Source organism: Coregonus clupeaformis, unplaced genomic scaffold (genome assembly GCF_020615455.1).
Source record: "Coregonus clupeaformis isolate EN_2021a unplaced genomic scaffold, ASM2061545v1 scaf2230, whole genome shotgun sequence".
Lineage (NCBI taxonomy): Eukaryota > Metazoa > Chordata > Actinopteri > Salmoniformes > Salmonidae > Coregonus > Coregonus clupeaformis.
In genome coordinates this window covers 18,550-32,558 of record NW_025535684.1, presented here as the reverse complement: position 1 = coordinate 32,558, position 14,009 = coordinate 18,550, and the positions used below count along the sequence as shown (strand labels likewise).

The 14,009-nt window shown below is 44.4% G+C and overlaps 1 protein-coding gene across 1 annotated transcript; it reads right to left on the bottom strand.

Annotated features, from left to right (window-relative positions):
• Positions 1 to 8,053: 8,053 nt before the first annotated feature.
• LOC123488368 (zinc finger protein GLIS2-like) lies at positions 8,054 to 13,791 on the bottom strand. Its single transcript, XM_045219288.1, has 6 exons — positions 13,578 to 13,791; positions 12,622 to 12,821; positions 11,644 to 11,829; positions 11,100 to 11,233; positions 9,113 to 9,231; positions 8,054 to 8,718 (listed from the first exon to the last, which is right to left on the bottom strand). The coding sequence occupies exons 1-6, from the start codon at positions 13,789 to 13,791 to the stop codon at positions 8,054 to 8,056; spliced, it is 1,518 nt and encodes a 505-aa protein (XP_045075223.1).
• Positions 13,792 to 14,009: the final 218 nt, after the last annotated feature.

Below are 14,009 nucleotides of genomic sequence, written 5' to 3'. Positions count from 1 at the left end.
AATTTTAATGGTAGGTTTATTTGAACAGTGAGAGACAGAATAACAACAACAAAATCCAGAACAACGCATGTCAAAAATTTTATAAATTGATTTGCATTTTAATGAGGGAAATAAGTATTTGACCCCTCTGCAAAACATGACTTAGTACTTGGTGGAAAAACCCTTGTTGGCAATCACAGAGGTCAGACGTTTCTTGTAGTTGGCCACCAGGTTTGCACACATCTCAGGAGGGATTTTGTCCCACTCCTCTTTGCAGATCTTCTCCAAGTCATTAAGGTTTCGAGCCTGACGTTTGGCAACTCAAACCTTCAGCTATGGCTAGGCCACTCCAGGACCTTAATGTGCTTCTTCTTGAGCCACTCCTTTGTTGCCTTGGCCGTGTGTTTTGGGTCATTGTCATGCTGGAATACCCATCCACGACCCATTTTCAATGCCCTGGCTGAGGGAAGGAGGTTCTCACCCAAGATTTGACGGTACATGGCCCCGTCCATCGTCCCTTTGATGCGGTGAAGTTGTCCTGTCCCCTTAGCGGAAAAACACCCCCAAAGCATAATGTTTCCACCTCCATGTTTGATGGTGGGGATGGTGTTCTTGGGGTCATAGGCAGCATTCCTCCTCCTCCAAACACAGCGAGTTGAGTTGATGCCAAAGAACTCGATTTTGGTCTCATCTGACCACAACACTTTCACCCAGTTCTCCTCTGACTCATTCAGATGTTCATTGGCAAACTTCAGACGGGCCTGTATATGTGCTTTCTTGAGCAGGGGGACCTTGCGGGTGCTGCAGGATTTCAGTCCTTCACGGCGTAGTGTGTTACCAATTGTTTTCTTGGTGACTATGGTCCCAGCTGCCTTGAGATCATTGACAAGATCCTCCCGTTTAGTTCTGGGCTGATTCCTCACCGTTCTCATGATCATTGGCGATGGTCTTGTAGCTCATTCCAGCCTTGTGTAGGTCTACAATCTTGTCCCTGACATCCTTGGAGAGCTCTTTGGTCTTGGCCATGGTGGAGAGTTTGGAATCTGATTGATTGATTGCTTCTGTGGACAGGTGTCTTTTATACAGGTAACAAACTGAGATTAGGAGCATTCCCTTTAAGAGTGTGCTCCTAATCTCAGCTCGTTACCTGTATAAAAGACACCTGGGAGCCAGAAATCTTTCTGATTGAGAGGGGGTCAAATACTTATTTCCCTCATTAAAATGCAAATCAATTTATAAAATTTTTGACATGCGTTGTTCTGGATTTTGTTGTTGTTATTCTGTCTCTCACTGTTCAAATAAACCTACCATTAAAATTATAGACTGATCATTTCTTTGTCAGTGGGCAAACGTACAAAATCAGCAGGGGATCAAATACTTTTTTCCCTCACTGTATCTACCTCAATTACCTCGTACCCCTGCACATCGACTTGGTACTGGTACCCCGTGTATATAGCCAAGTTACTCATTGTGTATTTATTCCTGGTGTTATTTTTTATTATTATTATTTCTAAATTTGTCTCTCTGCATTGTTGGGAAGGGCCATAAGTAAGCATTTCACTGTTAGTCTACACCTGTTGTTTACGAAGCATGTGAAAATAGTGATATTTAACCATTTTAGTTAGGCTATATGTCACCAGAGCTGACATATCACTCATATGTCAATGCATATCCCAGTTAGTTAAACAGCAAATGTGTTAAATGTGACAATGGCCAAAGGAGTGACATTTAACCATTGAAGTTCTATGTCACCTGAACTGACATATTACTCATATGTCAATGCATATCCCGGCTAGTTAAACAGGAAATATTTTAAACATGATCACAGGAGTTGGCAAGACAGCACAAACAGATCTAGGATCAGGCTGGGAAATGTCTCATCTGTCATTCTAAAACTATATTTGCTTAGGTTGCTTGGTTCTACCATTCCTTGGAATATAGCTGCACTTCTAGAGCAGTGGTTCCCAACCCTGGTCCTCCAGTATATCCAACAGTACACATTTGCATTGTAACCCTGGACAAGCACACCTGATTCAACTTGTCAACTAATCATCAAGCCCTCAATGAGCTGAAAGAGGCGTGTTTGCCCAGGGATACAACGAACATGTGTACTGGTTGCCGTACTGGAGGACCAGAGTTGGGAAATGCTGTTCTAGAGAATGTGTAGGCATAAATATAGGGAGAATCTTAATTGCATATCCTCGACTCTCGTCTTCTCGCCACGCCTCGTTCTCAAAAGCCATTGGTGGAGAAGGTCAGAGGGGCGGGACCTCTGACTTTCTCATCCAATGAGTTTTGAAAAGGAGGTGAGGAGTCAAGGAAATACAATTGAGATTCTCCCATAGAATGACATAGCGTAAGGAAAGGGTTGTCACTGGCTGTTTTCATTAACTTGTTCAGTGATTTATTTGTCTACGTCTAGAAATAGATGCGACAATTTCCTGCTAGGGTGCGTTTGTAGTTAGTGGTTGAAGTGTTTGGATGATCCATTTAGGCGTGACCAGTGATTCCATGTGTATGTATATAGGGCAGCAGGTATCGCCACGGCCACGGTTCGTGCCACGGTGAAACTTGCACTCTTTATTATCTGAAATAATTGGATGGTGAAACTTGCCAGCCAACCAGAAAAGCAAGGCGAAATAATTCAGGTATTCTTGAAAGTCAGGACAATCATTGTCCTGCAAAGATTGTTCAACTTTGTATAGTTGAAATATAATCATTTGTCGCAATAAAGAAAGTTCGACAAAATAAAAATCCACTGCTGTTGAACGGATAACAAAGTTGTCATCTTTAGAAAGTTTCTCCTATATCTGCCACAGTGGAGGCTGCTGAGGGGAGGACGGCTCATAATAAGGGCTGGAACCGAGCGAATGGAATGGCATCAAACTATGTGTTTGATGTATTTGATACTATTCCGCTCCAGCCATCACCACGAGCATGTCCTCCCCAATTAAGGTGCCACCAACCTCCTGTGATCTGCCATGTCGCAATTTTTTTTTTTTTTAGCAACATTGCTTTTGTCGAATAAACCTGGGTCAATGGAAACATGCCTACAGTCTGGGAATGAAAAATGGAAAACCCAGCGCACACGTAGGTATAGATTATTGACATAGCCTACTTCTTCTGCTTATTTGCATACTTTTTCTTCTTTGAAGTGACTGACGGTGTTACTGTCAAAGCACTTTGTGACAACTACTGCTGTAAAAATAGCTTAATAAATACAATCTGGACAAAGATGCCATCTTTAATACACTGTACATCTAATTTCATGTATTTCAATAAGTACATAATAAGTGTATAGTAGAAGTATAGTATATTATTAAATAATAGTAAGTAGCACATTATTACATAATAAGTCTATACAATAAAGTATATACCTTCACATTCTCCACATCATCACATACATTCTTCAGATATGTATTCTTCTCCGTTCAGGGTAGATTGGGACAATCTTCTCAGAGAAAGCCAAACATTCTATTTATGACTAGGGCCAAAAGAAACGGCCTGATGTCAACATGTTCTATGTAAATGCACCCTATTCAAATCTATGGCTTAGGTTCTAGAGTAGATACTGTGTCTGTCTAGCTAAAGTTACTAACATTTAAATACATACAGAAGTATGATGTAGTTAGTAACTGGTTACTTTAAAGCACTCTTTTATTTATTGTTATTTTTTTTTATTTTTTTTACAGCCAATGTAAAAATGGCTTTACAAATAAATGAGATTGATTGATTGAGTAAGTAATGAGAAGCGCAGAGATGTTCTTCTTACCTTTTGTACCTACCATGTCCATACAATTTGGGACATTTACTTTAAAATTGTACCCTATTATCTAGAAGTAGCGTGTAGTTAGTAACTGGTTACTGTAAAGCACTGTAAAATTGGACCCTATTATCTAGCACTGGTTGATTGTATGTCTGTCTAGTTTGTCCTGAGAAGAGCAGAGAGATGTCATTGACAGTGCTTGCTTACCGTTTACATCCATTTCCTCCTTGCTCCTCCATGACTGCAGCCGGTTAACCTCCTCAGAGAGACCATGGATCCTTGTGGCAGTGACTGGTGAAGAAAATAACACCCCTCCTGTGTGTGTGTACAACCAACCCAGGACAATTACACCACCTCCCTCCCCTGTGTTTCAGGTCTATCCAGTAGAACACACTCCAGTGGGCTCTAAGCCTCAGATGTCAGTTGTTCTATGGTGGAGTTGGTGTAGCTTTACAGGTGTTCTGTAGCCTACAGGGAAGGGTGAGTGTGTGACAGGGGAAGGGCAGAGGAGGAGGGGAGGAGGAGAGATGAGGAAACAAGTGTGTGTGGGAGGTGGGGGGTTGTGTGTGTGTGTGAGAGAGAGAGAGAGAGAGAGAGAGAGAGAGAGAGAGAGAGAGAGAGAGAGAGAGAGAGAGAGAGAGAGAGAGAGAGAGAGAGAGAGAGAGAGAGAGAGAGAGAGAGAGAGAGAGAGAGAGAGAGAGAGAGAGAGAGAGAGAGAGAGAGAGAGAGAGAGAGAGAGAGGAGAGAGAGAGAGAGAGAGAGAGAGAGAGAGAGAGAGAGAGAGAGAGAGAGAGAGAGAGAGAGAGAGAGAGAGAGAGAGAGAGAGAGAGAGAGAGAGAGAGAGAGAGAGAGAGAGAGAGAGAGAGAGAGAGAGAGAGAGAGAGAGAGAGAGAGAGAGAGAGAGAGAGAGAGAGAGAGAGAGAGAGAGAGAGAGAGAGAGAGAGAGAGAGAGAGAGAGATACCTGTATAAAAGACACCTGGGAGCCAGAAATCTTTCTGATTGAGAGGGGGTCAAATACTTATTTCCCTCATTAAAATGCAAATCAATTTCTAACATTTTTTACATGCGTTTTTCTGCATTTTTTTGTTGTTATTCTGTCTCTCACTGTTCAAATAAACCAACCATTAAAATTATAGACTGATCATGTCTTTGTCAGTGGGCAAATGTACAAAATCAGCAGGGGATCAAACACTTTTTTCCCTCACTGTATTGGGGAAACAGGTTTCTTTCTTACACTGATTGCTGACAGTAAGCCTAAACACACACACAGACGGCATAACAAACACCACTTGCTTACAACCCAGGAGAGTTGACAAACACACACCCACAGGTGACACAAGAATGCCACTGGATTTGTTCATTTTTGTTTATTGACGTCACGTCATTGTCATTAACCACATTTTCCATTTAACAGTCCTCATAAAAAACTGAAAGCACACAAAGCTATGATGTCACCAATCACACCTTTTGTCAACTCTTTAAACAGTCAGCTATGTAAAGTGTTGACCCTGGGAAAAATATACATATATTTATACATTTATATTACATGTACCTGTACTTCATTGAATGTGCTGTGTGTATTTTCGGTATATTTCACCTATGATACATACAAGGCACTTGAAACATTAAAAAATACTGATAATAATAATTGAAAATCTTAATGTGCAAACGAAGATAAAAAATTATATCAGATGCTGGCCTGCAGTAGGTAGGCCATAGTCTAACATTAACCCTTTGAGCATATGTAGACTACTAGACTTCATATGTAAATTCACCTCTGTCCTATTTGTACTTCCTATGTTACCTCAATATGGGAACCTGAATTTTCATGTTTTTCCAATCAAACTTACAGTTCCAGGTTTGTAACAAAATGTAATTGGCATGGTGGAGTTGCACATTGTTACATTATACTTACAAAGACTAAATATTATTTTGAGTGATTTGTCTGTAAATTAATACAAATAATGAAGCTATTGTAAGTACTATACAGTTATGCACACACTTTTCTGTTTACATTGGGCCTACTTATCTAATCAAAAAAACCTGGATCAAATAGAAATCCCTAACTTGGCCAATAACACTGGATGCCAGGTAAGGCGTGCAGATCAAATAACAATTTCCTACCTTGTGTTGGATAAGCTATTAGCAAATATTACTTTTATGAGGTTTGTCGGCTTTATTGAGAAATGTCTGTTGCACAAAGGGTTAATACGTCATCCTTGGGTTTGTAGATCCTGATATAGGATCCTTGTCTTTGGATGCGTCCCAAATGGCACCCTGTTCCCTTTGTAGTGCACTACTTTTGACCAGGGCTCTGGTCAAAATTAGTGCACTATATAGGGAATAGGGTACCATTTGGGACGTACATTTTGTCACTGAGTTACGAAACAGCATTGGTCATAAAATGGCAGTTAGATGCTGTAGAGAGAGGAGGAACAACTTCAACATTCAATAGAAATGTCTCGTCTTAACCAGAAAGACAAATAAAACTTTCTTACTTGTTTGCAGATGTGATGAAAGACACAGAGATGTCATACCTTTACAGACTTGAGAGGGGGAGGGGTTATGTAGATGCAGATAGATTCAGACTGTAGTTTGACAAGGCTTCAACAACCCTGTAGTTCGTACCAAAGATATCCACTGATTACCTTGTCATCTCGAGAGCCTATTCCCTACAGGGTATTTTAAAGGCTGTTTGTTGTTGTGACCACACCAGATTTAATCCATTTGTAGGATTAAAAAAATACACAATATAGGTTATTTTAAGCTTAATTCATTCAAAGTTATTGAATTTGATCGTCAGTCATACAAAGATTAGTGTGCGACTAAAATAGTACCCTATTCCCTTTACAGTGCACTACTTTTTAGGGAATACCATACAAGGAAGGGTGCCATTTCAGATGCAGCCTAGGTGTGTGAAGCTTCTGCAGGTCAAGTAGGTTGGTTGAGGGGAGAGGAAGGTGCGGGTCACTGTCTTGTCAGCTAAACATCATAGTCTTTCTTAGCCAAACCACACCTCTGTCGTCCTGCCAACCAACCTTACAACTATGCAGGTGGCAGTCACATGACAACAGAACTAAATACCACATTCTTAGCTCAGAGGACCCCAGGGGAACCGGTTAATATGAGTGAAGGCTACACCTAACCCTGCCTGTGTAAAAATCTAAACAAACTAACAAACATAGGCAAATTCTAAACTTCCACTTACATTTGAACTTAGTCTCCCATTGACATCAACGTTTGACTAAAGTGGAAGTTAGAATCCACCCCAAAAGACGCATGTAGAATGTGGTTTGACATCCGACTGGTTTTACAAGACTGTGCTTGCCCTGTAGTGTGTACCACATATTTCCACTGATTACCTTGTCGCTTCAGTAGCCTATTCCCTCCAGGGGATTTTAAAGGCAGTTTGTTGTTGTGAGTCTAGAGACTGAGTAGAGGGGGAGGAAGGAGAATAAAGTTGGCCCTAGACACTGATCTAAGGTCAGTTTTGCATTTTCCCATCTAATGGTTGAGGATGGTAAGCTGACCCTAGATCTGTGCCTACAGACAACTTCTACACAGAACAATTGACTTCTGATGTGAGGCTAGAAAGATTACAGACAGAATTTACCTGACTCTCTACATCCCCCTAGTGGCCACAACTGGTAAAGACACTGATATAAAACCCACTGTTATAGTGACTATCCAGACTAACAGTGGCTGTTATCGGTTATAATCCATAGGGTCTGTGCTGCATACAAATAATGACTGTAACAAAACATACAGGAGCATATTACTTCAATTCTCTCAATAAGAGCTGCTTCTTATTTACATCATAATGGTGACTAAATAACTCCAACTGCGTTGTCACACAATTCAATTTGGAATGTCAATTAGGGATGTACATTGGGAAAAGTCCATTGAAAAAGTCCATAGGGAATGTTTGAGATACATTTCCATAGTTTTTGTAGTTGTTTTCTTCAGCCTGCTTTTACTGTTTAGTGTTGGAATGATCAGAGTTTTTTTTTTTTTCATGTCTTTAAAGGAGAATTACCTTTGACCCCCACGCAGCTTTTAAAAAGCCCCTAACCCTCCCCATCCACACACACACACACCAACTGTCAGCTCCGAGGCATCGTTTAGGCACAAACACACACACACAAACTTACACACACACCCTGTCCCTTGATCGTAGCAACAGACGTGTGAGCACGGGTCCCAAGCTGAGCACACTCACACATACACACACACACCCTGGCCCTAGCTGACAACAGCTGGTTTGAGCGCCAGCGCCCCAGGATTGAATCACCACCCAGGAGGGGAGGTCACGCCCTGCCCCGTCCTCCGTACCCTCCCACAGACAAATTCAGTACCTCATCCTCCCTCTCCCTGTCCTCTTCACACCCGTCCTCCTCCTCCCCCTCCCTCCTGCTCTCCCCTCTCCCTAGCTGCCCCAGACCCATGGAAGCCAACCCAAACACGGATGCAGCCGAGAGTCCGAACGGGAGCATGGAGGAATCACACCAACCCAATCCCCCACCTCCACCACCTAGCGAGAATAAGGACGCTCCAGGGTGACCTAGTCCGCTGAGATCCAGGGGGCCACACAGGGCCGAGAGGGGCAGCGAGGCCCCCAGACGGTGGCCTCCGAGAAGAGAAGCCACGGCGGCCCCTCCTGGGATGATAATATGGGCCCCGCCGACATAGCCCATCTCTGAGACCCCTCCACCGTTACTTCCATGGAGACCACCCCCTTTGAGGAACACTCCGAGCCCAGCCGAGGAGGCCTGTTCCTGGGTCGCGACGAAGTGTCCGTGGGCCTTGATGTGTTTGCGGAGGGAGCTGGGGTCGGTGTAGCGTTTAAGGCAGCCGGCCATCTTGCAGTAGTAGGGCTTGTCCACGTAGTGGGTGCGCGTGTGCTTGAAGCGGTCGCTGGAGTTGGAGTAGCGCTTGCTGCAGCCCTCGTACGGACAGATGTACGGCTTCTCTCCTGGGAGAGGGAGAGAGGAGAGAAGGATGGATGGATGGAAGAAGGACTGAGGATGTGAATTTTCTTGTCAACTGACAGATCTTCAGATTTTGGAATGCATATGGTATTAGCATTTCTTCTTGGACAGGTATGCCAGAAAAGCATCAAAGATTATATGCCTGTGTGTGTGCGACATGCATGCATGTCTTTAATCTGACCCGAAGTATCCCGCAACCACAAGAAAAAAAAACACTGCGAGAGGTTCTGACAAAGAGACATAACAGCACAGCGGACTCTTACCCCCGCAGTTTCCTAACCCTGCGAGGCAGCCTTTAGAGGGGAAATAAACAGCTGTTCTTTAGCAAAAACAATCAAACTGACCTGTGTGTGTGTGTGTGTGTGTGTGTGTACTGACCTGTGTGTGAGCGTGTGTGTATCTTGAGGTTCTCCAGGCGAGAGAAGCTCTTGTTGCAGGTGGGGCAGTGGTGAGGCTTCTCATTGGTGTGAGTCCTGATGTGGATCAACATCTTGTACCTGGGGGGAATACACACACACACACACACACACACACACACACAGAGTGAATAAAGCTTTAAACACTTACAGTGAGGGAAAAAGTATTTGATCCCCTGCTGATTTTGTACGTTTGCCCACTGACAAAGACATGATCAGTCTATAATTTTAATGGTAGGTTTATTTGAACAGTGAGAGACAGAATAACAACAACAAAATCCAGAAAAACGCATGTCACAAATGTTATGAATTGATTTGCATTTTAATGAGGGAAATAAGTATTTGACCCCCTCTCAATCAGAAAGATTTCTGTCTCCCAGGTGTCTTTTATACAGGTAACGAGCTGAGATTAGGAGCACACTCTTAAAGGGAGTGCTCCTAATCTCAGCTTGTTACCTGTATAAAAGACACCTGTCCACAGAAGAAATCAGTCAATCAGATTCCAAACTCTCCACCATGGCCAAGACCAAAGAGCTCTCCAAGGATGTCAGGGACAAGATTGTAGACCTACACAAGGCTGGAATGGGCTACAAGACCATCGCCAAGCAGCTTGGTGAGAAGGTGACAACAGTTAGTGCGATTATTCGCAAATGGAAGAAACACAAAATAACTGTCAATCTCCCACGGCCTGGGGCTCCATGCAAGATCTCACCTCGTGGAGTTGCAATGATCATGAGAACGGTGAGAATCAGCCCAGAACTACACGGGAGGATCTTGTCAATGATCTCAAGGCAGCTGGGACCATAGTCACCAAGAAAACAATTGGTAACACACTACGCCGTGAAGGACTGAAATCCTGCAGCGCCCGCAAGGTCCCCCTGCTCAAGAAAGCACATATACAGGCCCGTCTGAAGTTTGCCAATGAACATCTGAATGATTCAGAGGAGAACTGGGTGAAAGTGTTGTGGTCAGATGAGACCAAAATCGAGCTCTTTGGCATCAACTCAACTCGCCGTGTTTGGAGGAGGAGGAATGCTGCCTATGACCCCAAGAACACCATCCCCACCGTCAAACATGGAGGTGGAAACATTATGCTTTGGGGGTGTTTTTCTGCTAAGGGGACAGGACAACTTCACCGCATCAAAGGGACGATGGACGGCGCTATATGTACCGTCAAATCTTGGGTGAGAACCTCCTTCCCTCAGCCAGGGCATTGAAAATGGGTCGTGGATGGGTATTCCAGCATGACAATGACCCAAAACACACGGCCAAGGCAACAAAGGAGTGGCTCAAGAAGAAGCACATTAAGGTCCTGGAGTGGCCTAGCCAAATACTTTTTTCCCACACTGTAAGTGGTGAATATACACTGAGTGTACAAAACATTAAGAACACCTTCTTGCCCTCAGAACAGCCTCAATTCGTCGGGAAATGGACTCTACAAGGTGTCAAAAGCGTTCCTCAGAGATGCTGGCCCATGTTGACTCCAATGCTTCCCACAATTGTGTCAAGTTGGCTGGATGTCCTTTGGGTGGTGGACCATTCTTGATACACACGGGAAACTGTTGAGCGTGAAAAACCCAGCAGCGTTGCAGTTCTTGACACCCTCAAACCGGTGCGCCTGGCACCTACTACCGTACCCTGTACAAAGGCAATTAAATATTTTGTCTTGCCCATTCACCCTCTGAATTGCACACATACACAATCCATGTCTCCCTTTCATCTACACTGATTGAAGTGGATTTAACAGGTGACATCAATAAGGGATCATAGCTTTCACCTGGATTCACCTGGTCAGTCTATGTCATGAAAGAGCAGGTGTTCATAATGTTTGTTACACTCAGTGTATGTCTTTATAGTAATTTGTTACTTTTAAATCTGATCAGGGGCACCTTTTATATCTGAAGATCAGAGACCCTGATACCTAGACTCTAAGAATAAGTCCCTCCTACCTGGCGTTGAAGCCCCTCCCATTGCGGGCACAGCCCTCCCAGTGGCAGCAGTACCCAGAATCCTTTTCAGGTTTGACATGGTAGTCGTTGATGTGATCCACCAGGTCCTGTAACGAGTCAAACAGCAGGTGGCACTAGAGAGCAGAGAGAGAGGGAGGAAGAGAGGGATGAGGGAGAGGTCGAGAGAGAAAAGGGAAAGAGTCCATTTAGACTAGAGCATTTCAGGTAAGTGAACTGGAGCTGAGCATATAACATATGCTGTATATGTTCCATAGAAGGAGAAAAGTGATATTCATACTTCCACACATTTGAAGTACATGCTGACAGTTGTCGCAGTGCAATTCAGATAGTAATGTGTTATGAATCGATGGATGGATGTTCATTTGTCGGAAGCATTATGAGTGTGTGAGTACAAAGCAAATACAGGTATAAACAGTAAACTGTTGCAAAGAGTTTTGCAATGTTGAGATTCTGAATGCACCCCAGGGTACTCTCTCCTGTCCACACACACCCACCCTCTCCTGTCCACCTGTCAATCGCATACCTTCATCCAATGGCAGGCCAGCTGCTCATCCGATGAGGGATCGGGTGACGCCCGCTTCTCCCCGGGCTGACCAATGAACATGGAGGAGGGCAGGTTGAACCCGCCCCCTGTGGTCCCGATTGGCAGGAAGATCTGGAAGCCCTGCGGAGAAGCCCCACCATCCAGGTAACGAGGGTGAGCTGCTTCCTGAGAGAGAGAGAGAAGAGTGATGAGTTTAATTGCGCAATAGAACGCTATGTGTCAACTAAGGGCACAGTCCCTCTGTCTGCCTGTCTGTCCAGCTGTCTGCCCATCTGTCTGTCTGTCCGTCTGTCTGTCCGTCTTTTACCCCTCCAGCCTTGTTTAAAATCTGATTAAGTGAGAACCACAGTGCAGACACCGTGCTGGGAAATTAGATTCACTACAGGTTTAATTCACTTCTGTCCACTATGTGTTGAGTGTATTCACTAATCAGCTATCCCACATTCTGGCCAGACTGCCTGCCACGCTTAGACACACGCACACACACACACACACACTCCCTAAGTTGAACCTCTGTACTAAGAAGAGCTATAGAGAGAACTCTCTTCTCTCTTACAAAACATTTTTTCCCCCTTCAGACGGAAAATAGGTCAGGGAGTTCAGTTATGTGTTAAGTAAAAATGTCACCATGAAATTGTTTCAAATGTTTCTCACACCAGTGGCCGTATTCACAAAGTGTCTCAGAGTAGGAGTGTTCATCTAGGATAAATTCTGCCTTTTAAATCATAATGATTAAGAGAGAGGACCTGATCCTAGATCAGTACTCCTACTCTAAGTGGCTTTGTGAATACAGGCCCAAGTTTGTTACATAACCATGTGTTTGATGTATTTGATACCATTCCACCTATTCCACTCCAGCCATTACCATGAGCCCGTCCTCCCCAATTAAGGTGCCACCAACCTCCTGTGGCACGCACACACGCACGCACACACACACACTGCCTCTATCTGGCTTACCCTGGAGTAGATGGGTGTGGCTGGGCTGCAGCTGGGTGGATAGTCCAGGGGTGAGGAGGGGGAGGCAGAGGGGGAGGGTGCATGGCGGGAGGAGGGGGAGGGAGAGGGGGAGGGTGCGTGTCGGAAGGAGGGGGAGAGACTCAGGTCCATGGCAGGGGGGGTGCAGGAACCTGCCCTCTCCTGGTGGGACAGGGGGGTACCTGGCGGGGGGAGAGGGGGTGAGGTCACACACAAGAGCCATGTATAGTACATATGAGCAACACACACACACACACACACACACACACACACACACACACACACACGCTTCATACAAAGTCAAATAAATTAACTTTACACAAACACTCTCTCTTTTCTCTCAGCATTGGTTAGCGAGGCTATAGTTGGTTAGCGAGGCTATAGTTGGTTAGCGAGGCTATAGTTGGTTAGCGAGGCTATCGTTGGTTAGCGAGGCTATCGTTGGTTATCGTTGGTTAGCGAGGCTATCGTTGGTTAGCGAGGCTATCGTTGGTTAGCGAGGCTATCGTTGGTTAGCGAGGCTATCGTTGGCATAATACTAAGTATTCAGCAGCAGTCTGCAGTGCCACTCTGTTGTCCATAATGACACACACACATACTCACACTCCATAACGACATGTTAAGTGTATACAGCAGTTGGTAATGAGAGGAGCATGATGTTGATTTGAGACGTGGACTCAGTCCCAAATGGTACATTTTCCCTATAAAGTGCACTACTTTTAACCAGAGCCATATGGGCCAAGTGCACTGTAAAGGGAATAGGGTGCCACTTGGGACGTATTTATGGACTCACTGGCCTCAGACAACGAGAAATGAATAGAGGGAATTGTGTGTGTGTGGTGGGGGTAGTGTGTGTTTGTGAGAGAGAGAGAAGGAAAATAGACAAAAGAGAGTGTTTGTGAAAAATTGATAGAGAGGGAGAGAGAGAGTGTGTTTACCTGGAGAGGGAGGCGGTGATGGGTAGGTCATCGGTAGGTTACGTAGCAGACGTTGTCGTGTGGCACTGAGAGGGGCGCAGATGGAGGCAGAATATGCCCTCTTTCCCAACCTGACCCTCCCATTGGCCCGTGGAAGCTTCAGGTCCAGGGGCTCATCCAATGACAGCATGGCAGCTACAGTATTCCAGAACACCTGTAGAGAAGAGCCAATCATAATGCTCGTTAGTGAAAGCCATGAACAATCAAAGAATAACAAACAATCACATTTCCAACTAGTAGGACAGAAGTTTTTCTAACCATCTGACATGACTAGGAACAACTCTGGTCTTTCCTTTAACTATTCCCTAGTCAGATCAGCTGATCAGGAACAACTCTGGTCTTTCCTTTAACTATTCCCTAGTCAGATCAGCTGATCAGGAACAACTATGGTCT

Coding starts and splice junctions, on each gene's coding strand:
- LOC123488368 (XM_045219288.1), bottom strand. CDS start 13,791: ATGATTGGCTCTTCTCTACAGGTGTTCTGGAATACTGTAGCTGCCATG. Junction 9,232..11,099: donor GGGAGGGGCTTCAACGCCAG/GTAGGAGGGACT, acceptor TATTCCCCCCAG/GTACAAGATGTTGATCCACA. Junction 8,719..9,112: donor ACACACACGCTCACACACAG/GTCAGTACACAC, acceptor TCCCTCTCCCAG/GAGAGAAGCCGTACATCTGT.